We start from the raw sequence: 25,827 nt of genomic DNA on the forward strand, positions 1-25,827 counted from the left end.
CAGTCATAATTGGGAAAAATTCCATTTATGCGGTTTTGTATTCTGCTTTGTTGAATTTTATAGCATGAGGATTTCTGTTCTTAAAAGTCTTTAAAAGCAGTTTTCATTTGGCTACATAGTCCATTCTATAGATGTTCTGTACTTGATGTGGTCATTCTCTAATTGTTAGATTTTCTTCCATTTTGTATTATAAATATCTTTATACATAGTCCTTTTTCTGCGTTTCCTGTTTTTCCTTAAGGTAGGTTTTGTAAATGGAACTACTGAATCAAAGCTCATGAGCATTTTTAAGGCTCCTTGTTCTGTTACCAGATGGCTTTCTGGAAAAGTGGTACCCATTTACATTCTTACCAATAAGTGCATGCAAATGGATAAGGTCCAAGACAGAAGTAATTAGAAACAGCATCAAGTTCCAGAACAGACAGGTTCCAGATTTGTATCTTCATCTAAAGCCAGGGAGGGACCGTGGGAGGGCTCCAGGGTATGTCCGGTCCATCTCGTTCAGTCCCGATCGGCCGGACCCCAACAGCAAACTAACCTACCAGTCGAAGCATCTGCCCCCTGGTGGTCAGTGCACGTCATAGCAAGTGGTTGAGCAGCCTTAGCATATCGTTAGCATATTATGCTTTGATTGGTTAAATGGATACTTAGCATATTAGGCTTTTATTACCATATATAAGATTGTGTTTGGAAGTGTCAGTCAGTATACTTAGCCTTCATCTTTGTCTTCTGAATAGAAAGGGCCCAGAAGGCCGAGGATGACTTGCTTCTCTTGACTTTGTATGTGAACAAAGAAAAAAGAATGGGTTGAGATATTTGCTAATTTAAGTTTGAGCCTTGAAAGTCCTCAGAAGCCTATTTTACACAGCAGGGGTGCCCCGTTGAAGGGGTTGGTCCCTCAGATTTGGCTTTACCTTCTGTGTTACTTCTGTAATATCCCAGCACATCACGGGGTCATGGGACGCACATTCCTCTGATGGGTAGCTTGCTAAAACCCAGGTCTTCTAGTAGCTCAATTATAGTTGATAAATTTCCTTAATTCAAGTAAGACCAGCTTCAATTGCCTTTGAAAAATGAAGAGCACACATTATATTGTTAAGAACATAAACTCAGCAAAAATACTCTATCCTGAAAGATAGGAAATTCTTCACTAAGGACACTAGACTTTGACGTCTGCTTGTCAGCCCATTGTTCTGAAATGCAGCATGTCGATTGCCAAGGTTGGTCTGCCATTGACTTGGTGTGCCGGCTGTTGTTCTGTCTGTTCCTCTAGGAGCCGTCTCACAGGTGCTGGACAGCCTGGAAGAGATCCACGCACTCACAGACTGCAGCGAGAAGGACTTAGACTTTCTACACAGCGTTTTCCAAGACCAGCATCTCCACACGCTACTAGACGTAAGTCTTCCTTTTTATTATTATTTGGGGGGTAAGTACTAGTATTTAGCGTGTCATCTTACTTTATATTAATTTCTCGATGTCTATAATAATAGTCCTTTGTCAGTTGCCTTAAGTCTGTGGGAAATCGTCCATCGCAGATTCATAACTAAAATAAAGTGCTAGATAACCTAGCACTTTACAATGAGCACAAGACAATACAGCCTAACAAGGCATGGTGAAAAAATCCTGCGTGTGTATTTCTCTTAGAAGAATCCATTGATCTTAGCCGTGGTTACTTTTCACTGCTTTAAACATTGTTTTCAAAATGTTGCGCCGCAAGCATGAGTATAGGAGAGAGAAAAGCAAAGAAAATATTGGGTAATGGACCATGGTCACACATTTCAGATTTAATATTGCCAGTTTTAGTAGACTTGGTGTCTCCTCCTGAAAACAAAGAATGCACTTCATTATGAAACTAGAGGCCCGATGCACAAAGATTTGTGCAAGAATGGGCCTTCCTTCCCCTGGCTGCCGGAACCACCTTCACTCGGCCCGGAGCCGCCTTTCTGCCTTCCCCGCTGCCCAGAGGCCCAGAGCGGCTGGGGCATTCGGTGCCTGCATATGCAAAGTAACCCACCATCTTTGTTGGGTTAATTTGCATACTCACTCCTGATTGGCTGGTGGGCATCACGAAGGTACGGTCAATTTGCATGTTGCTCTTTTATTAGTGTGGATAGGACAGGTCCATTGAGAGCAGGTCGAGCTGCAAAGAGAAATCAAGCTGATCGTACCCATCCTCCTTCAGCTCAGGCACATTTTAGTAAGATGTCAAGGTTGTCATTATGTGTTATTTAAAGCAGACTTTGACCTCTAGTCCTGGCTCTTTGCATCTCTGTTGTCCTCTGTCACTGGTGCATCTGATGCAGAGCTTGCACAGTGTGCGTCTCCCGCAGAGGCATGCCCTTCGCTGGGCCCAGGCCGTGCGATGGATGAAGGACGCTGCCGCTGAGCGCCGAGTTCGGCTTATTTAGTGCAGTCGGTGGCTAGGTCTTTGCTGAGATTTACTGACCTTCTCTAGATCCAGGACTTCTTGTTATTTAAAGGCTCAGCAACGCCCACATTGGTTTTTGAAGTTGTCTTTTTCTCACTAATACAACAAGGGATCCGAGCACCCCATGTCTGAGACTCAGGGGAATACCAGAGCATGGCTAGCATTCACAGGGAAGGGCGGGGGTGGGGTAGAGACAGGCTGGCCTCTGGAGCGGGGCCAGCCAGCAGCTCTTGCCCAATGCTAGCCTCAGGCCTCACGGAAACCTTTATCTGGAAGAACGGCTGCATTCTTGGGTAGACGTTGTTATAACTTCAGAAGAGACTCAGATTTGGGAGAGGAAAGACATGCGTCCGGTTCTCATGGGTGCTTCTGAATCATAAACTCAAAGATGTGTCTATGGTATCAGCATCTGCCTACCAGGGCCCCTGGGTTTCAAAGGGGCTCTGCTCGCTGACAAGACGCTACGTCTGCAGAATTGGGCAGCTGAGGCTCCACGTGAACCCCAGGCCCTTCCTGCGGTGACTGGCTGTGAGGCCGGCCCAAGGCAGTGTTGGGAGGCGCTTGGTTCTAAAGATCCAAACTGAGCCACCCTTCGGTGAAAGCTTAATCAGCACGGGCAACAAGAGCCATCATGACCGACAGCCCAGACATGCGCTTCTCGGCTCTTGCTTCAGAGCTAAGAGGCTACATCTCAGTAAAGTAGTCAATGAAGTATTCACCTGGAGTGGAGAAACAGGTGAATGGAGAAACCATTCAAATGGTTTTATTTGGTTTTTGTTTTTTTACACTTTTTTAAAATACGTTTTTACTAGTGGCCCTGCGCATGAATTTGTGCACAAGTAGCTCGCTGCTGCTTGCCTCAGCTGGCCGCCCCGCCCACCGCCGCTGTAGCTCTCCGCTGCATGTAGCTCGCTGACCTGCCGACCTGGTGATCAGTCATTATGTGTTGCGGCGTAACAACCATTTGCATATTACCTCTTTATTATATAGGATTGATTTCAGAGAGAGGAAGGGAGAGAGAAACATCCATGATGAGAGAGAATCATGGATCGGCTGCCTCCTGCATGCCCCACACTGGGGATGGAGCCTGCAACCCAGGCATGTGCCCTGACCAGGAATCAAACCTTGACTGCCTGGTTCATAGGTTGACAATCAACCACTGAGCCACACCAGCCAGGCCCATTAAAATGTTTTTAATACTTAAATGCTTGCGGTATGCACCAAAAAAGGAACACAGTCTGGCCAACTCTTGAGAAGAAGCTTTTCAAACTTTGACCCTTCATGATCCTTCCTTCGAAGGTTCCATATCCCATAGTCGGATTTGGATTGTTTGGTTTTGCAAAATCAATGTCGGCTCTTTTTTAAGGATTCCAAGCAGTGACACCTCGTGGCGTAGTTTTGTGGGCCTTGGATTAACTGTTACTTAATCCCACTGAGACAGTTTCTAAAATACCTTAATGCTATTGGAACAGTTCCTGTTCATTCAAAAAGAGCTAAATTTGAGGCCCTCGTTCTTAAGCTGCCAAGAAACAGGATTACGTTCCTATAGGAGACTAAAGCTCACCTGGTATCTTATTTTCTCTAGTGATGCGTTTAAAACAGTAACAAACTCGACATTCAAAGAGAGATTATTAGCACTTATTTGGAGGGAACAAAACGTGTGTCACGTTGAAAGAACTTACAGTAAAACAAAAGAAGCAACACAGTGGCTCCACTGGGGGGGGGGAGAGGGGGACGGGGTGCTTTCTGCTTTGAATTCTAGTAGAGACACATCTGGTTTACTCTGTAGTTAGAAATCGGTCCAGAATCTCTACATAATTGCTACCCAACCAGCTCCACTGGGCGCACACACACCGCTCCTCGTTTTGTAGGAAACAAGAAAGAGGCTTGAGGAGGAGCCGTGCCTGGCCCAGCTTGGCCCCGTGTGTCTACTTTCAGAACTTAAAAGCCCTGGTGCAGCCCGGCTGGTGTGGCTCAGTGGTTGAGCGTTGACCTATGAACCAGGAGGTCACGGTTCCATTCCCAGTCAGGGCACAGGCCCGGGTTGCGGGCTCGATCCCCAGTAGGGGGCGTGCAGGAGGCAGCTGATCAATGTTTCTATGTCTCTATCCCTGTCCCTTCCTCTTTTTAAAATCAATAAAAATATTTTTTAAAGCACTGTTGCTTTAAAATCTATATATTTTCACTGCATGTGAAATATATAGATCCATTTTAGTATAATACAACTTGTCATGTGTATTAATTTGCTAAAACTGCCATCACAAAGTACCCTAAACTGGGTGGCTCAAAATAGAAATTACTCCCGTGGGAGGCTGGAAGTCCCAGATCAAGACATCGGCTGGGCTGTGCCCCCTGCAACAAGCCCAGGGAAGAATCCTTCCTCGCCTCTTTCAGTTTCTGGTGGTTGCCTGCAAGCCTTGGCTTGTGGGTGCATCACTCCGATCTCCAACTCCATCTTCACATGGAATTTTCTTCGGTATGTGTGTGACTGTGCCTTCCCATGACTTCCTGTAAGGGCTCCTTGTCATTGGGTTTAGGGCCCTCCCTCATTCAATATGACTGCATCTGTTTTAAAAATATATTTGTTTATTTCGGAGAGGGAGAGAGAGAGAGAAACATCAATGAAGAGAGAGAATCATGGACCGGCTGCCTCCTCCACGCCCCGCACTGCGGATGGAGCCGGCAACCCAGGCCTGTGCCCTGACCGGGAATCAAACCGTTCATAGGTCGACGCTAAACCACTGAGCCACACCGGCCGGGCAATATGACCTCATCTTAATGACATCTACCAAGACCCTATTTCCAGATAAGGTCATATCTGAGCTTCCAGTAAATATGAATTTTGAGGGACAGTATTCAGTCCAGTGCCTCATGGAAATCTGCTTTTTGCCCTGAATTGATTCTTTGGGTGAGTGCAGATTACACAAGTGTAATATAAAATAGTGACTTTACAAATGATATTACCCTCTCGCTCATGAATTAGGCTTCCTCGGGAACTGGTGTTAATGTGCAGTTAGTTATGTCTTTTAATGATATTTTGAACTAGTTTGGGCTTGGAACTTGTATGTGACCCACGGGTGGGTTGTGTTTTTTGGGGGTTTTTTTTTTAGACAAAAAGCATTTTGCAAATTTTATTTGCTGGTGATTCTCAGTCTTCTCACTTTCTTGCGGAAATGTTCCTATTACAGAATAAATGTTTATTTTATAAGTCAACAGTGTCATAAAACATTGTTAAGTGACACATTTATCTCTCCCCCTGCCAGACTCTGACAACTGAGTTTTAAACATTCACCCACCATCTGTCATACCTCTGAGCAGCTGTTAGCGTTCACTGCTGCTTCAGCGTACGGGTGAGACCCCACCTAGTTCAGATTATTTCTGTGGGAAGCTCTGAAATCATGTTTTCTAAAAATATAATTAGTTATTAGATTAATGACACAAAAACTACTGGCAATAGCCACTTAATTTAGCAGGGGTTTTTTGGTTTTTTTTAATATGTGTTTATTGATTTCAGAGAGAGAGGGAAAATAAGAGATAGAAATATCAATGATGGGAGAGAATCACTGATGGGCTGCCTCCTGCATGCAGGAGGGGATCGAGCCCACAACCTGGGCATGTGCCCTGACCGGGGAATCGAACCGTGACCTCCTGGTTCCTAGGTTGATGCTCAACCTCTGAGCCACACTGCCTGGGCTTTTTTTTTTTTAATTTAGCTCTTATTTTTTTAATGTTTTTATTGATTTTTTTAGAGAGAGAGGAAGGGGGGGAGAGAGAGAGAAACATTGATGATAGAGAAACATCACTGATCAGCTGCCTCCTGCATACCTCCTACTGGGGATCGAGCCCACATTCTGGGCATGGGCTGTGACCGGGAATCGAATTTAACAGTTTTATATTATTAATTTATAAGTAGATTTTTATAATAGATCAAGTAATATTTTCAAATATGGCATTAGAAAGCAGCTGGTGTCTGGACTCCTCCAGATTTTGTCTCACTGGCATCTTTATTATACTTTTTTACTGCTCAGGGAGAGGCAGGGTTAGACTTTTTCTCTCTGGCCTGGAGCTGGTACTGGAAAACTGCAACTTGATTTACTCTTTTGCTGTTTTGAGAGGATGTGAAATTAGCAGTCATATTTGGGAACAGCATATTTTTAGACCTTGGATGTTTCCTAAAGGAGCTTCTACGGTAATTTGATGGTTTTGAGCAATTTGGAGTCTGAGAAATAACCTGATACACTGTTGAATTTGGATGTTTAAATAGACTACCAGTCAGGAAATGCCAAAGCGAAGTTTCCCATGAATTTATAGTCCAGTCGGTTCGCACTTAAATGTCTGCAATAATAAGGACTGTCTGAGGGCCTTCAAAGGCTGAGCAGCTGGTACCTTCTCAGGGTCCCATCCCCTCTTTTTTTAAAAATATGTTTTTATTGATTTCAGAGAGGAAGGGAGAGGGAGAGATAGAAACATCAATGATGAGAGAGAATCATGGATCGGCTGCCTCCTGCACGCCCCACACTGGGGATGGAGCCCACAACCCAGGCATGTGCCCTGACCGGGAATTGAACCCTGACCTCCTAGTTCATAGGTCGACATTCAACCACTGAGTCATGCTGGTCGAGCAGTTATGCTTCTTTATGAAAGGAACTAGAGGCCCGGTGCATGAATTTGTGCACCAGTAGAGTCTCTCGGCCAGGCCTGCGGTATCGGGCCAAAACTAGCTCAACATCTCCCAAGCCCCCTGAGGACAATGTAGTACAAGCTAGCAACCCAGTCAAAGGGAAGGGTGCTCCAGGAGAGAATGTCCCAGAAGGTGGCATCTGACTTTATTAAGGAACTAGAGGCCTGGTGCACGAAATTCATGCACCAGTGGGGTCCCTTGGCCTGGCCTGCGGGATCAGGTGGAAACTGGCTCTCTGATATCCCCCTGGGGGTCCCGGATTGCAAGAGGGCACAGGCCAGGCCGAGGGACCCCACCAGTGCATGATCGGAGCCAGGGAGGGACACAGGAGGTTGGTCAGCTGGGAAGGGACCACGGGAGGGCCCAGGGCATGTCCGGCCCATCTTACTCAGTCCTGATCGGCTGGACCCCAGCAGCAAACTAACCTACCAGTTGGAGCGTCTGCTCCCTGGTGGTCAGTGCACGTCATAGCAACTGGTCAACCAGTCGACTCTCTGCCCCCTGGTGGTCAGTGCACATCATAGCGAGCAGTTGAGCAGCCTTAGCATATCATTAGCATATTTACGCTTTGGTTGAACGGCCGGACCGGATGACCAGACACTTAGCATATTGGGCTTTTATTATATAGGATGTGTGATTTTCACTGAAAGTATTATTCATTACAGGAGTCCTTCTAGTTCCCTTATTTCTTCAGATGAACTAATTCTTCAAACAGGGGTTGGGATTTACTCTAAAATGCCAGGAACAATGACTCACCTTGTCCCCAGTCCCAGTGTCTCCCCGGGAGTGCCATTCTCTGTTGTGACACCACAGGAGACTTTACCAGAAGGCAAAGGAATGTTCCACAGCCTTCGAAGCGCAGCAAGCACCGGTCTCTCTTCCTGCTCTTTGCAAGGGAAGGCGGCAGGCGTTTGCCCCAGACAGGAATGCAGTGCGCTCGGTTGAAGAACATTTGGTGGGGAGCTTCCCAGGCCAGGAACATAGCTGCTCCTTCTCTTTGCGGCCCCTCAAACATTAGCTCATCAAACCACTTCTGCTAGCTGCCTTTGTTTTGTGCTTTTAACTTCCCACGACAGAAATTGAGTTTTGGTCTACGGCCATACCACCCTGAATGCGCCCGATCTCGTCTGATCTCAGAAGCTAAGCAGGGTCGGGCCTGGTTAGTACTTGGATGGGAGAAATTGAGTTTTGCTACAGCCCCTTGTACAAATGCTTGGCATTTACCTAAGCAAAATAAAGGTCACATCATAATAAGTATTGCATCGGTAATTAAATAGAATAGTATATGGCAAACCCAATGTAAATGTTTTCTTTTAAAGCAGCAGATGACTAATGGGATATTCATTTAGTGTAAATGTTATTCAACAATTGTTGTGGATGCTTCAATATGTAAAGCACATTAGGAAATGAGGTTTTTAATCTTTTTCAACAATGTTTTTAGTGTTGTTGTTTTTAATGGGGAAGTTTATATTATAGTGAAATTTCTCACAGTTGGGCAAACTCATAGATCTGGTATTTGAAATTGCGTTATTTCAGAAGGTTTGATTAAAGGCAAAATAAAGCCTGCCTATGTCATCTACGTAGGCCTGTTTTCCCTCATGACTTCTTTTGCTTGCTCAAGAGTAGGCATTATGGCCTGGCTGGTGTGGCTCAGTGGTTGAGCGTTGACCTATAAACCAGGAGGTCACGGTTCAATGCCTGGTCAGGGCACAGGCCCGGGTTGTGGGCTCGATCCCCAGTAACGGCTGTGCAGGAGACAGCCGATCCATGATATTTCTCTCTCATCGATGTTTCTATCTCTCTCCCTCTCACTTCCTCACTCTAAAAATCAATTAAAAAAAACATATTTACAGAAAGAATAGGCATTGTGACCTGGGTCTCCCAGGACCGGGTGTTAGAGTTCTTTGCCAACTGGGAAAGGCCCAGAGAACACTCGAGTCGGGGCATCTGATGCCACTGTTTGAGTTGCTCCGCAAGAGCCGCAGACTGACCAGAAATCCGCCCCAGCGGCCTACCCGGCGGTCCACCGAAGACACGGTCTTTCAGATTGAACTAGAAGGTCGAGCAAGTCTTCATTTCCTGGATTCAAAGTAAATCCTTGTAAGTGCAGTGTTCCGATGGGATGGAAGCCAAAGCAGGTCTGTGCCCACAAGCAGAGCCTGCCCGTGGTCGGCAAACTGCGGCTCGCGAGCCACATGCGGCTCTTTGGCCCCTTGAGTGTGGCTCTTCCACAAAATACCATGGCCTGGGCGAGTCTATGTTGAAGAAGTGGCGTTAGAAGAAGTTTAAGTTTAAAAAAATGTGGCTCTCAAAAGAAATGTCAATCGTTGTCCTGTTGATATTTGGCTCTGTGGACTAATGAGTTTGCCGACCACTGGAAGCCAACAAGGGCCTCCTTGGGGAAGCTTGCGCTGCATCCGGGCCCAGGTGGACTGAGCTGGCCACGTCCCACTTGCTGTCGGAAGACAGGATCATGGATTTAGAGCAGCGTCTTACCAACCAGCTGGGCCCCTTTTGTATTTTATTGGGGTGACATTAGTCCATGTGAACATACAGGTTTCATGTGTGGATTACTCATGTGCAAAATCTGTATATAGGACCGTGTGCCCACCACCCAAAGTCAGGTCTTCTCCTGTCCCCTCATGTTAGGACCCCCTTCTCCCCCGACCCCCTCCCTCTGGCAACACCCACGCTGCTGTTTGTGTTCACGAGTTTCAGTTTTATATCCCACATAGGAGTGCAATCATATAGTTCCTAGCTTTTTCTGTTTGACTTATTTCACTTCGCATAATGTTCTCAAGGTCCAGCCATCCATTGCTTTTCAGAGAGCGTAGGAGGGAGGGAGGGTGAGAGAGAGAGAGAGAGAGAAACATCGATCGGAGAGAGACACATCAACCTTGCTAAATGCTGCGTATAAACTGTGAGCTTGGAAACAAAGGCTTCTATCTGAGGACTAGCAATCGAAAGTAAGTGCGATATAGTAGAGCGTGGTTAAAAAAGGAAAGGGCCCTAGCCGGTGTGGCTCAGTGGATAGAGCATCAGCCTGCAGCCTGAAGGGTCCCGGGTTCGATTCCGGTCAAGGGCATGTGCCTTGGTTGCAGGCACATCCCTAGTAGGGGGTGTGCAGGAGGCAGCTGATGGATGTTTCTCTCTCATCGATGTTTCTAACTCTCTATCCCTCTCCCTTCCTCTCTGTAAAAAATCAATAAAAATATATTTTTTAAATGAAATGATTTCGTGTTTTGAATGTAAATCGGTGACATCGTAGCGGATTCCTTCATCTTCATGTTGGAGACTGCAGTCTCAGGAGAGCTGCATTTAATGTCACCACCAGCTTGATTCTGCTTTGTTTCAAACAGCCCGTCTCAAATATAGAAGGTGCCTCCTAACAGAACTGGGCTTGCAGGCAGGCAGGCAGACAGACAGACAGACAGACAGAGCGTGTCCGCGGGGCTGTGGTCACATCTGCCCAGCCCAGAATCGGGCAGAGCGCCAGTGGCCTGCGTACCAGACAGCGTCCCACTCCGTTTCCCTCGCAGCTCTCTGCATTTCCTCATTTTGCCGGGCTGTTGTTTTTTTATGTTTTTGTGGGTTTCTTTTAGCAAAAAATGCTGAGGTTGGGTAACTATCATTTCATTAGAAAGAAAAAACAAACTAATACATTCATTCTTGTTCTCTCTCCAGGAATAACTGATTAACATTTTTCCCTCCCTCCACCTCACCTTCTATGCTTCAGTTTTACAAAGACATTTGATATCTTCAAATTTCAGGGAAGCAAATAGCAAAAGGAATATATTTGGGGGTTTTGTTGTTGTTGTTGTTTAGTTTTGGTTTGGGGGTGGGGTTTTTTTTATATATTTTTATTGGTTTCAGAGAGGAAGGAAGAGGGAGAGAGAGAAACATCCATGATGAGAGAGAATCATGGATCAGCTGCCTCCTGCACACCCGACACTGGAGATCAAGCCTGCAACCCAGGCCTGTGCCCTGAGCGGGAATCCAACCCTGACCTCCTGGTTCATAGGTCAATGCTCAACCACTGAGCCACGCCGGCCAGGCAAGGAATATTTTTTGTCATTTCAGTCCACCTTGAATGTAAGCTTCTAGTGCAGTCAACTATAGCTCTCGGGCCAAGCCAGCCACCTGTTGTTGGAAGGGAGTTGTATTGTAGCACAGCCTCGCCCCCTCATTTATGATCGTTAGCGGCTGCCTTCCCATGCCTGGCTGGGTTGAGTGGTTTGACAAAGTTCAAATGGCCCTCACCGCCTGAAATATTTACCATCTGGCCAGGAAAGGGTCAGGATTCTAACATTCTTGACCGGGGCAGGGCTGTAGTTGATTGGCTAATATCTTTACTGTTGAAAGTTTTACAGATGTCCCTCTTTCTCCCCCCATCGACACCCCCCCCACCTCCTCCCCGGGCCTTTACCACACTATTGTCTGTGTCCATGAGTTAGGCATATATGCATACAAGGTCTTTGGTTAATCTCTTCCCACCAAGCCCACACACACTCTCTGAGATTCGTCGATCTGTTGTTGCATGCTTCCACGTGATACTTGTCTTTCTCTGATGGGCTTATTTCACTTAGCATGATGCTCTCCAGGTCCCTCCATGCTGTCTCAAAGGGTAAGAGATCCTTCTTTTTCACAGCTGCATAGTATTCCATGGTGTGGATGTACCACAGCTGTTTTATCCACTCGTCTACTGATGGGCACTTGGGCTGTTTCCAGATCTTGGCTGTTGTAAGCAATGCTGGCATTACTGGGTCCAATAGCAGTTCCATTTTTAGATTTTTGAGGAAACTCCATACTGTTCTCCACAGTGGCTGCACCAGTCTGCATTCCCACCAGCAGTGCACGAGGGTTCCTTTTTCTCCGCATCCTCGCCAGCACTTGTCGTTTGTTGATTTGTTGATGATAGCCATTCTGACAGGTGTGAGGTGGTACCACATTGTCATTATAATTTGCATATCTCTGATATTCATCAAAATGAAGAGGGAACCCACTATATAAGAGAACATATTTGCTAATGATACATCTGATAAGGGGTTAATTTCCAAAATATATAAAGTACTCATACAACTCAACAGATGGCCAAGAGACATTAAAAAAATTCTCAGTGCCATTAATCATCACCTCACACCTGTCAGAATGGCTACCATCAACAAATCAACAAGTGACAAGGGCTAGAATGGCGGTTCTCACTTTCCTACTCCATGCCTCAGTTTCCTCATCTGTAAAGTGGGGAGAATGGGGGTCCCAACTTTACAGGGTTATTTGAGGATTATGTATTAAGAACTTTAACTAGGAACTAGCATGTAATAAGTGCTCAATAAAAGTAGCCATTGTCAGTGCTGTTGTTAGTCCGCTTATTCTTCCTCTCAGAACGTAACACTGCATCTAAGATTAGACTTTGAGACCCCCGTTTCAAATTCTGATTCAGTAGGTCTGGAGGGAGGCCCGGAACCTGCATGTTTCATACCCCCCTCAGCTGATTATGCTCCGAGTCCTCAAGAAAGCACTCTGGGCCCTAGCTGGTGTTGCTCAGTGGGTAGAGCATCAGCCTGGGGTCCGAAGGGTCCCAGGTTCAATTCCAGTCAAGGGCACATGCCTGGGTTTTGGGCTCAGTCCAGTGTGCAGGAGGCAGCCCATCAGTGATTCCCTCTCATCGCTGATGTTTCTCTCTCTCTTCCTCTCCCTTCCTCTCTGAAATCAATAATTTTTTTTAAACCACTTTGAGCTGAGGCCCAGGGGGCCGTGCTTGGCATAGCAAGGCCAGGCCGAAAATAAAAGGTCTCCAGTGGGATTTCCGTGGCTTTGAGAGGACAAACCAGTGCGCATGCATTCAATGTGTAAATAGAAGCTCAGACTAATCCTAGCTGCAAAATGTGAACGCAAAGCTCGCGGTCGCCCTTGGTCAAGAAGACAAACTTTATGTGGTGAAATTATTATAAAGTGATAGTGCCGTCAGCTTGTGACGCTTCTGTTAAGTCTTCTCTGCACACAGAGGCGTTCGAGAGTCATACACATTGTTATTATTCATGTCGTTTTTTACTTTATTTGATTGTCAATACTAGGACAGGTCGGGTGATGGCTATGTCTATTTTTTCAGTGTTATGTATTTTCAATGTTTTTGTTTAAGTTATGGCCCCTTGCATTGCTTGGGCGGGGGGGTTGACCTCTCAGTAGTATGGCTGTGCATAGTAGGGGAGTTAAAAAAAAGGGGGGGCAAAACCAACCCCCAAAAGAATCCCCACGTATTTTAGAGAAGTGAGGAACCAGCAGTGGCAGCCGAGCCAGGATCATTTTTACCTTGTCAAAGCGGGCTGTTGATGAGACATTTCATCGGAGACAGAAACTAATATTTCCATTGCATTTCCACACTACAGAGATTCTTCTCTAGTGAAGTAATGGTCTTCGGAAAGTTTGATTTTTAGATCATTTAGATTTGTGGGGCTTTTAAATAGTTTTAGATTCTTTCAATGTCTTCTCTTTGGGACAGCATGGAGGGACCTGGAGACTATTATGCTAAGTGAAATAAGCCAATCTGAGAAAGACAAATATCACATGATCTCACTTATCTGTGGAAGCTAATGAACAAAATGAATTGACAAACAAAATAAGACCCAAAGCAGGGAGGCATGGAACAGACCGACACACCTCGATGTGGGGTTGGGGGGACAAGAAGAGATAAACCAAAGAACTTATATACTTACTAGGGGCCCGATGCACGAAGATTCGTGCAAGAATGGGCCTTCCTTCCCCTGGCTGCCGGCACCGCCTTCACTCCGGCCGGAGCCGCCTTTCCACCTTCCCACGCTGCCCAGAGGCACAGAGCGGCTGGGGTGGTGCCTGTGTATACAAATTAACCCACAATCTTTGTTGGGTTAATTTGCATACTCACTCCTGATTGGCTGGTGGGTGTCACGAAGGTACAGTCAAGTTGCATCTTACTCTTTTGTTAGTGTAGATATGCATAGCCCATGGGCATGGGCAATAGGGTAGTGAAGACCTGGGGGACGGGTAGGGGCTGGGAGGAGGGGGGAAGAGGGGGAAAGGGAGACATCTGTGATACTATCAACAATCAACAATAAAAATATATTTTAAAATGAATAAATAAAATGTAAAAAATGAATGTCTTCTCACACTGTGTGGCTCTCAGATTCCAAAGGAAAAGGTTATGTCCTTGGCTTCCTGTTGCGCCTCGGGCTGGTGCTGTTGGTGAGCAGCCTGGGGCACAAGCAGGAGCCTCTGTGAGAACATTCCTTCCCGGAAGGGCTTGGCTTGCCCTTTCCCAAGACTGAGATTTCTGTGAAAATTCTTCAGTCGTGTCTTGGCCAAAAAGCGTTCTTTCATTTTCCTCCGCCTTCGTCTTATTCAATGTTGCTTCTATCAGAGGAAAACAGCCTGTGATTCCTGAAATATTGATGAATTGAAAACGACAAGGCAATCGCCACATTGACAGAATTTGGGGCCATCTCTTTAAAAATGATTTTTGTAGGATATGCACACGACTCAGAGTCCAGCAGGTTTCCTTGAATGATCAAAATATGATGAACAAGAAGATCCCACGGAAATCATCAGCCTGTTCTTTGAAGAGGAAAATACTGTTCAATGAAATAATAAACATGAAGTGCTGAATTTCAGCAAAGAATAATAACTGATGGCCTTTTCTCCTTTGCTTTTAGCTGTATGACAAAATTAACACTAAGTCTTCGCCGCAAATCAGGAACCCTCCGAGTGACGCGGTACAGAGAGCCAAAGAGGTGAGTGGCATATTTGTTTGTTTTTTAATATATTTGTGTTGATTTCAGAGAGGAAGGGAGAGGGAGAGAGTGATAGAAACATCATTGATGAGAGAGAATCATGGATCAGCTGCCTCCTGCATGCCCCACACTGGGGATTGAGCCTGCAACCCGGGCCTGTGCCCTGACCGGGAATCGAACTGTGACCTCCTGGTTCATAGATCAATGCTCAACCACTGAGCCACGCCGGCCGGGCTAAGGGACATTTTTGTAAACATACCTGGGTTCATGTTTGCTGCCTTTATTGAGAACATGTCTGTACAGCAAGAGGCAGTTCCCTTGGAGTCACAGGGGGCCATGATGCTCAGATGCAGAATTTCTCTGTTTCTCACCGAGCATCTGCGTTCAGAAAAGAGAAAAGCTTGAGGAGCAGCACTCCCCAGGTTCCAGGGCTGGTTCTGCTGTGTGAACCTGAACTTGTTAACATAGCAACTTTGCTTCTCTTTATTTTTTTAATATATTTTATTGATTTTTTTACAGAGAGGAAGGGAGAGGGATAGAGTTAGAAACATCGATGAGAGAGAAACATCGATCAGCTGCCTCCTGCACACCCCCTACCGGGGATGTGCCTGCAACCAAGGTACATGCCCTTGACCGGAATCGAACCCGGGACCCTTCAGTCCGCAGGCCGACGCTCTATCCACTGAGCCACACCGGTCAGGGCTGCTTCTCTTTTCTTTGTTTTAAGTTATTTTACTGCACTTGATGGAAACAGACATGCTTGGAACATTTGAGTCGCTTTTGAAGGTGGAAATGTTTGCAAGTTAATTAAATATCTTCAACATCTAAGTTCAGAGAGAAGTTGTTTCTATAAATTGTCAGATAATGTTTGTCCATCACCGACTTTTTAAAACCTTTTTGATATGAGAACGTGACATTATAGAAAGTTGGGAAAATAAAAATTCATTCATGATCCCATCACCTTACTCAGTAATTTTCATTTGCATGTCCTTTTCCAGTCATGATCCATTTGCATATAAATGTTTATATACAATCAAAATGTATCCTTTTTTTACCTGACATATAATGAGTGTTTTTCTATGTTTCTACTTGGTCTTTGTAAATATAAGTTCTGATGACAACATAATTTCTCTTTTTTATTACTAAATGCTCATGAATTAGCAGTTCCTCCATTGTGAGATATTCATGCAAATAAACATTTCCCTTTGAACATTTTATTTCTTATGAAGTGAGACTGCTAAGTGAAAGAATCTGAAGGGCCTAATTTCTTCCCCACAGATTTTAAACACAAGACCTGTCCTGGAAAATATCATATATTAGAGGCCCAGTGCACGAATTCATGCACCAGTGGGGTCCCCCGGGCTGGCCTGCAGGATCGGGCTGATACCAGCTCTCCGACATCCCCTGAGGGGTCCTGGATTGCAAGAGGGCACAGGCCAGGCTGAGGGACCCCACCGGTGCACGATTGGGGCCTGGGAGGGGCCGCAGGAAGGCTCCAGGGTATGTCTGGCTGTCTCACTCAGTCCCAATCGGCCAGACCCCAGCAGCAAGCTAACCTACCAGTAGGAGCATGTGCCCCCCTGATGGTCAGTGCATGTCATAGCGAGTGGTTGAGTGGCCTTAGCATATCATTAGCATATTACTCTTTGATTGGTTGAATGGCCGACTGGACAACAGGACACTTAGCATATTAGGCTTTTATTATATAGGATTCACTGAGAAACAAAACCTAGGACAGGGCTACGAGGTGCACCCACGTCCGGCCCGAGCACCAGCCAGGAGACGTCCTCTCTAACTTAGGAGACCACACCTCGGTGTTTAAAATCATAGATTGCGCCCTAGCCTATTTGGCTCAGTGAATAGAGCGTTGGCCTGCAGACTGCAGGGTCCCGGGTTCGATTCCAGTCAAGGGCATGTACCTCGGCTGCAGGCTCCTCCCCGCCCTGATTGGGGTGCATGCAGGAGGCCATCAATCCATGTGTCTCTCTCACACTGATATTTCTCTCTGTGTGTCTCTCTCTTCACTCTCTCTAGAAATCAATGGGAAAATATCCTCAGGTGAGGATTTAAAAAATAAAACACAATACAGCTTCCTTTAAAGAAGGTTTTTAATTAAATTTTATAATTAATGCCCTAACCAGTTTGGCTCAGTGGATAGATTGTTGGCCTGCGGACTGAAGAGTCCCGGGCACATCCCCAGTAGGGGGTGTGCAGGAGGCAGCTGATTGATGTTTCTCTCTCATCTATGTTTCTAACTCTCTCTCCCTCTCCCTTCCTCTCTGTAAAAAATCAATAAAATATATAAAAGTTGGCAACTTTAAAAAAATTTTTTACAATTAATCAATAAGATCATAGATTGTGAGAGTAGCCAGGGACCAGAGAGAGTATGTGGTTTCATCCTTTCATTTTCTGGTAGCAAATCTCAAAGCCTAAAATACAGCAAGGAGAATTGGCTTATCGTTTAGCAAAATTAATGACCAGCATAACCAATACTTGGGAAGCGTGCTTTGAGATAAGAAACCACCACCACCACCACCACCCCCAATTTCTGTTTGTCTCATGGTTCCCTGAGGTGGTGAGTAGCCCCTGGGTTTGCTGCTGAAATCGAAGCTTTAGGCTCAGGGACCTCAGGCATCCCTTCTGCCCAGAGCTCAGGTCTCCCAGGGGAGGCGAGACTTCCTACCGAGGGAGGGGCCCTCCCAGCCGGTCCTGCCAGACAAGCCGTGATCGGCTCAACTTGGGGCATCGGATGCTGTTTGTATACGCGCTCTGTGGGTCCACCCATCTCCAGTTAAGAACCGTAGCAGGATCTTGACTCTACAGGACAAGGGAGCCTCGCCCCCTCCTCATCTTGGTGGTAAGAGATAGCTTTTGAAGAACAGCTTCGTTTTTTTAACATTTTTTATTGCTTTCAGAGAGAAAAGGAGAAGGGAGAGAGAGAGAGAGAAAGAAGCATCAATGATGAGAGAGAATCATGGATCGGCTGCCTCCTGCACGCCCCACACTAGGGATCGAGCCTGCAACCCAGGCATGTGCCCTGACCGGGAATCGAACCCTGACCTCCTGGTTCATAGGTCGACACTCAACCACTGAGCCACGCCGGCCGGGCTCATCCATAACTTTTCATTTAAAAGGCTTCTATAGTTTTAAACATATCCTGTCTGCACTATTGTATATCTTGCTTTTTTCTGTTTTAGGTATTGGAAGAAATTTCATGTTACCCTGAGAATAATGATGCAAAGGAACTAAAGCGTATTTTAACACAACCTCATTTCATGGTAAGTAACAGTTAAACCCCCACAGAACGACAGCCTTCCTTTCAAAAGAAGCTCTTCATATTTTTAATGTTTTTATTAATGTGTATTGGCATTCAATATTCTATTCGTTTCAGGTGTACCGATGTGATCACTCTAATAAGTCTAGTGAGCATCTGTCACTGTACAAAGTGATGATATTATTGGCATATGCTCTGTGCTGTACACTACATCCCCGCAGCTTATTTCTTTTATAGCTAGAAGCTTGTACCCGCCTCCTTTTTACAAAAGTTTTTAGCAGTCCTCATAAAACAGCCATCCCCATCAAATGCAATTTATTCCTACAATAACAGTCTGATATTGTAGGAATAAATTGTACAAAGTGATGTGTGCATTGCTATAGTAAACATTTCCAAAAATAATAAATAGTTCTTGTCATCTCTGAATATCCAGGTAGACACTTAAAAGACATTTTCATTCAAATATGTACTTGCCCGCTGTGTGCCAGGCGCCATGCTGGGCATTGAGGATAGTAGTGAGTAGGACAAGGTCCCTGCCCTCAGGGAACTTCCATTCTAGTGGGCACAGGGTGAGGGGAGATAAGTGAGCTGGAGACAGATGGGGAGGAGTAAACTAACAAGATCATCCTATATAAATAAAAGGCTAATATGCAAATTGTCCCCTCAGGAGTTAGACTGACCAAGAGTTTGACCACTCGCTATGACGTGCGCTGACCACCAGGGGGAGGCGTGAAGCAAAGGAATGTCCCGATTGGCCCTGATTGCCAGCCAGGGATAGGGACCCTACCCGTGCATGAATTTCGTGCACTGGGCCTCTAGTTTCATATAGTGATTATGACTATGAAGAAAAGAAAGGATAATGGGGCAGAGATGATAGTAAAGTGGGAGTTACTTTATTATTTTTTTAAATGTATTTTTACTGATTTCAGAGAGGAAGGGAGAGGGAGAGAGAGAGAAACATCGATGATGCGAGAGAATCATGGATCGGCTGCCTCCTGCACGCCCCACACTGAGGATCGAGCCCACAACCCGGCCCTGTGCCCTGACCGGGAATCGAACTGTGACCTCCTGGTTCCTAGGTCAACACTCAACCACTGAGCCACACCGGCCGGGCGGGAGCTACTTTAGAGAATCAGAGGAAAGCCACTGTGGCTGCGACCTGGTGAAAAGGGAGCAAGCGGTACAAGAAGAGCTAGAAGACAGGGCGTTCCTGGCCGCGCTGAGGAATCTGGATTTGTCCTGATGGCACTAGCAGGGCACTGAGGGGTGGCAAGCAGGAAAAGACTATCAGCTCTGAGCTTGAGATACTGCTGGGCTGGTGTGCAGCGAATGGACTGTAGGAGGGACGAGTTAGAAGGAGGCCAATTAGAAGGCTGTTGGGAGGTGGTAGAGGCTGGAGAAGGATGGGGCTGGCAGGAAATGGGCAGATTCAGATTCTACATCAGAGATGCTCGGATAGGACAGAACTTGCTCAGGGTTGGGATGTGAGGTGGTGTGACTAATCCCTTTTACAGTTCACAGAGGAAACTGTGCCCTCGAAACATAACAAGGCTTGCCCGGCCAGTGTGGCTCAGTGGTTGAGCGTCAACCTAGGAACCAGGAGGTCAGGGTTCGATTCCCGGCCAGGGCACATGCCCGGGTTGTGGGCTCGATCCCCATTGTGTGGCATGCAGGAGGCAGCCGATCCATGCTTCTCTCTCATCATGGATGTTTCTCTCTCTCCCTCTCCCTTCCTCTCTGGAATCAATAAACATGTACTTTTAAAAAAGAATATGCCAAATAAAAAGGAAATCAAAAGATGGAATATTTTTCTTCAAATACGTTATAAGGGATGATTGGGCAATTGTTGCCCATCTGAAATAGCTGTTTTTTTTAATTACATGAGAAGAATCATGTAATAGGAAAAAAACACTTTTTGTACTGTAATAAGGGTATGGACAGGATAACAACTTCAGATGAGAGTGAAAAAAAGTCTGACTTTTAAAATGAACAGAAAAACTCTGAATTCAGGTTCAAAAAGGGGTTCCTCTGGCTTCTTAATTTCACATCATAAAATGTACCACTTAATGAAGCTCTCAGGACAACCCAAGGTGATTTTAAACGTTTTGTTTTGGGGAAAGTATAATTCAAATTCGCTTATAAAAATCTTCTGTTCTACATCTGATTTCTTAAAGAAAAAAGTAAAGCATTAACTTCTATTAGTATGTCTTTACTGCTTTATATTTTCTAATTGCAATAAGCAAAGGGCCTGTTCTTTTTTAAAACTGCTATTTATTGATTTTTAGAGAAAGAGAGGAAGGGAGGGGGAGAAAGAGAGAGAGAAACATCAATTTGTTGTTCCACTTATGTCTGCATTCACTGGTTGATTCTTGACCAGGGATAGAACCCGCAACCTTGGTGCATGGGGCCCACACTCTAACCTATTGACCCACCCGGCCAGGGCCAGGGTCTGCGCTTTTGAAAAAATTAGTATTTCGAATGGAATAATTTAAAAAGGTATTAGTGCGATAACATTTTTATCATGACTATGAGTACAGACTTTAAAAAATCATTTAAATCTATACTTATTTACTCTTCCTTTAATTACTGTAAATACTTATAAGTATAGGCATTTTTAAGTGTCAGGTAATTCGATGTTAAAATCCCCCTGTTTTACTGATCAGAAAGCAAAGAAAAAGCCAGCTAATTGAACAAATAAGTGAAATTATAAATATGCTAAGAATAACTCCCAAACCTTGGCATAACAACAACATATAAGCATTAAAATATTTTCCTTTAGCTATTAATATTTCTTTAAAAATACGAAGATTTTGAAACCATAATTTTAAAATGTTTATAAGATAGGAAGTTTCTGCGTTTGAAAGTTTACTTGACTAGTATATATAGCTCAGAACAGTATTTCCCACGTGACCTGTTTTTAAAATATATTTTATTGATTTCAGAGAGGAAGGGGAAGAGAGAGAGATAGAAACATCCATGATGAGAGAGGATCATGGATCAGCTGCCTCCTGCATGGCTCACACTGGGGATCGAGCCCACAACCTGGGCACGTGCCCTGACCGGGAATTGAACCGTGACGTCCTGGTTCATAGGTCAGTGCTCAACCACTGAGCCACACTGGCCGGGCTGGCATATTCTTTTTAATGGCTTTTTTTTAACAACCTGTAAGTGGCCCTTTGTTTTCTGTTTGCACATACAGTGGAGCCTCAGGTTGACTTTGACTTTGTGGCAAACTGGTCACTATCAAGTATGACCTCATTCATTGGCATAATTTGGCGTTTTTCTTTTAAAGTTCAATTTGGCTATTATTTTGTGATTCCTTATAAATAATACATTAAAATACAAGTATGTGCTTATATATTTAAAAGGATAAATGGGGCCCTAACCGGTTTGGCTCAGTGGATAGAGCGTCGGCCTGCGGACTGAAGGGTCCGGGTTCGATTCCAGTCAGGGGCATGTACCTTGGTTGTGGGCACATCCCCAGGAGGGGGTGTGCAGGAGGCAGCTGATAGATGTTTCTCTCTCATCAATGTTTCTAACTCTCTCTCCCTCTCCCTTCCTCTCTGTAAAAAATCAATAAAATATTTTTTTAAAAGAAAAAGAAAGAAAGAGAGAGGGAAGGAAGGAAGGAAGGAAGGAAGGAAGGAAGGAAGGAAGGAAGGAAGGAAGGAAGGAAGGAAGGAAGGAAGGAAGGAAGGAAACTTGCCAAAAGCAGCATAAACACTCTCTCTCCAACCCATGTAACTGCCATTAAACCTGACAAAAGCTTGGCTCTCTGTTCACCTGACTGTGTCCTCCAGTCACACTAAGCACCCTTTGTAAAACTCACTGATGACTGAAGGCACATCTGTCATTGACATACTCAGGCTCATGTCAGCAGATGAAGTTCTCAGTGTGTCTGTTACTGGCTTTTGCTTTGTGACTACGTCTCAGCTCTTCAGTGGCCACAATGAAACCAGAAAAACGGGCATTTGCCTGCATCGCACCGCCTCCACACATGGGCGCTGGGCACCGGCGCAGGGGGGTCAGGCAGTGGGCAGGAGGCCAAGGTGCCAGGGCCCCTGTGAGCCCCTCCCCCAGGCCCCAGCTCAGACCAGCCTCGGAAACCTTAGAAATATCTGCCACTTCCGTGCCGTCTTTATAATCGCGCTGCGTTGTCACTTTATTTTTGCCTCGCATGCACGCCTTTGAAATTAAAATAGCCAAGTCATAACTTTGATACGCCTTTAATTAAGTAACTTAATTTGAGATGCTAAGGGTTGTACTTTCAAAACAATTCTAATTGCGTTTCATTATCTCTAGATATTTCATCACCACCCAGATCACAGATTCAGGCAGAACTGAATTTATAGTTAGCACACAAGAAAACAGAATCGATGTAAAGCTCCAAACCAACTCAGCAGCGGCTGCAGCATTCTCCTTGAAGTAGATGTGTTCAAATATTCATGCCCTTTTTTTTCCAAGCCTCACCCGAAGATATTTTCCCATTGATTTTTTTTTTAAAGAGAGAATGGAGGGGAGGGAGGATGAGGGATGAGAGAGAAACATGAATGTGAGAGAGCCACATCGATTGGTTGCCTACTGCACGCACCCCAACTAGGGCGGGGACTGAGTCTCTAACCCAGGTACGTGCCCTTGACCAGGGATCGAACCCACAACCCTTCAGTCCAAAGGCCAACACTCTAACCACTGAGCCAAACCGGCCAGGGCTGTTCACGCTTATTAAAAACTTTGTAATGATGGCACCAAAAGCATAGTACGTCTCAAAGAATATCCTTTTTTAGGGATATTTGTTATCCAGCTCCACCAAGATGACATATGCAGATGTCAATACAAAGAAATCACTTTTTCCTTGTTAACAGGCTTTGCAAAAGGAAGTCATAATGATAATTGTCAACTTATTTTTCAGTCAAGTGCTCCAAAAAATAGAAATGAATAAAAATGTCACGTAGGTTGAGATTTTAGCTCCATGTCGTATGTGATATCTTCATCCTTTCGGTTGTATAGCAGAGTCATTGTTAACACTATCAATGAAAGGTAGTTACTCAGCACACCAACTATTGCACCGTTTCTTTTCAAATCTGTTCCCATGTTGGGCCCTAGAACAAATTTGCCACCCTACTTACAGATGAGTCTTTCTGCTAAATTATTTGAAATTGCATTATGTCAGCCTTCAAACAAGTTAGTTGGGCCCTAACCGGTGTGGCTCAGTGGATAGAGCATTGACCTGTGGACCGAAGGGTCCCGGGTTCGATTCTGGTCAAGGGCATGTACCTTGGTTGCAGGCTCCTCCCCAGCTCGGGTCCTGGTCAGGGCTCGTGCAGGAGGCAACCTCTGTCTCTCCCTCCGTCTTCCACTCTCTCCAAAAATCAATGGGAAAATGTCCTCAGAGGAGGATTAAAAAGTAAATAAATAAACAAACAAACAGGTTAGCTGGTACTTTCTTATAACATCAGACAATACCGCTAACCCAGGTAATCAACAAACACGTGCATTCATTGATTTACTCATTCATGCATGCGTTCATTCTTTTTTAAATCATCATTATTATTTGTCATAAAGAAATCAAGGTGCCCGGCCAGTGTGGCTCACTGGGTGAGCATCAACCTATGAACCAGGAGGTCAGGGTTCGATTCCTGGTCAGGGCACAGGCCCGGGTTGCGGGCTCGATTCCCAGTGTGGGGCGTGCAGGAGGCAGCCGGTCCATGATTCTCTCTCATCATTGATGTTTCTCTCTCTCCTTCTCCCTTCCTCTCTGAAATCAATGAAATAGATTTTCTAAAGAGATCATGGTATAGTTATATGTAGGTGTAACATGCTTTAAGTTCTCTGTAGATGAGATGCACCTTTGAGAGGCAGAGGATGGTTGTATGCGTGTTTATAGAATCGATTTCTCCTGGAATAGTGCTGTTATTAAGATGTGACTTCTTTCCTAAAATACTAGGCCTTACTTCAGACTCACGACGTAGTGGCCCATGAAGTTTACAGCGATGAGGCGCTGAGGGTCACGCCGCCGCCCACGTCCCCCTACCTGAACGGTGACTCCCCGGAGAGCGCCAACGGGGACATGGACATGGAGAACGTGACCCGCGTCCGCCTGGTGCAGTTCCAGAAGAACACAGACGAGCCCATGGTGAGTAGGAAAGAAAGTTCTCGATCCTCCCAAAGTGCCAGCACCTGACTCCAGCCTCTACACCTTGGAGGGGGGAGAGAAGGGAGGGAATCCGCTTCCAGATCCTCACTTCACACAGGCCTCCCCCCCCCCCCCCCCCGCTGCCCACAGCGCTGTGCTGACATCACACCTAAGGCAGGTTGGGGTCTCCTTCCCACCTCCTTTCACACCTGCTCTTCGACTTAAAAAAAAAAAAAAAAAGACACTCTGGCCGGTGTTGCTCAGTGGTTAGGCATCGACCTAGGAACCAGGAGGTCACGGTTTGATTCCCGGTCAGGGCGCAGGCCCGGTTTGCGGACTCGATCCCCAGGGTGGGGCCTGCAGGAGGCAGCTGATCCATGATTCTCTCTCATCACTGATGTTTCTATCTCTCTCTCTCTAAAGTCAATGAAAACATTTTTTTTAAAAAAAGACATACATGGTACATTGCTCTAGAGCAGTGGTCGGCAAACTCATTAGTCCACAAAGCCAAATATCAATAGGACAACGATTGAAATTTCTTTGGAGAGCCACATTTTTTACACTTAAACTATACAGGTAGGTACATTGTTGTTAACTTAATTAGGGTCCTCCTAAGCTGGCCTTTGCTAACAACTCAAGGGGCCAAAGAGCCGTATGTGGCTCGCGAGCCGCAGTTTGCAGACCACTGCTCTAGACTGTGCCTCTGGGCAGCAAAAGGCACAATTGAAAATATTGGCAGTGGTGTTGAGAAAGTGAATGTCTCCAGTGGGGGGTGTGCAGGAGGCAGCTGATCGATGTTTCTGGCTCTCTATCCCTCTCCCTCCCTCTCTGTGAAAAATCAATAAGATATATTTTTTAAAAAGAAAGAAAAAGTGAATGTCTAAAATGGCACTGTGAAAAGCATCCTTTTGTAAGTCTCGTGGTTTCCAGAAGAAGACTCATTCGGAAGGCATTCGAAGAATTGAGTGACGTGGCTACGGTGGCATGCAGCGTGCAGCTCCGCCCCCACGGCCTTCTACCCCGGGAGGGGCTCCCGTTGGCATCTGCCCAGTTAGCATCACTTTCTAGGTGCTTCCCAACAGCGTGGAGACAGAATTGATGCTGCCCCCGCCCCATTCTCACAGAACTGACTTCGATCGGGGGGATCAGAGAAAGGCTCCCGGATGTTACCTGAGCAAATGCAGGCCCGGGGCGGGTAGGGCAGGGCAGGGACCATCCAGGCATAGCAAGTGGCCGGTGCAGAAACTTCTGGAGAAAACACGGTGAGCGGCAGGAACGGGGGCGCGCTGCTGGAAGTCACGGTAAGGAATTCGTTCTTCATCTTAAAGAAGCAGGAAGATCAGAGCACGTTTTGATTTGGGAAATGATCGCTCCGGAGAACGGATTAGAGGACACGCGTGGGCACGGAGAGGCCAGTCAAGAGGCCGTTAGTATCGGAACACAGGGGAGAGGTGATGGGACTGAACTGGGAGGATGGACATCAGATGGAAGGAAGTGAAAAGATTTAACAGAAGAGGAAAACCAGCCCTAGCCGGTGTGGCTCAGTGG

The 25,827-nt window shown here is 45.7% G+C and overlaps 1 protein-coding gene across 1 annotated transcript in view; it reads left to right on the top strand.

Annotated features, from left to right (window-relative positions):
* Positions 1-25,827, top strand: part of CASK (calcium/calmodulin dependent serine protein kinase) — a 293,487-nt gene that overhangs the window by 223,244 nt on the left and 44,416 nt on the right. The window contains 4 exon segments of the mRNA XM_079765497.1: positions 1,274-1,395; positions 14,795-14,872; positions 18,070-18,150; positions 24,091-24,279. Of these exon segments, the coding sequence (XP_079621623.1) occupies positions 1,274-1,395; positions 14,795-14,872; positions 18,070-18,150; positions 24,091-24,279 (470 nt within the window).

Source organism: Cnephaeus nilssonii, assembly GCF_951640355.1.
Source record: "Cnephaeus nilssonii genome assembly, chromosome: X".
NCBI lineage: Eukaryota > Metazoa > Chordata > Mammalia > Chiroptera > Vespertilionidae > Cnephaeus > Cnephaeus nilssonii.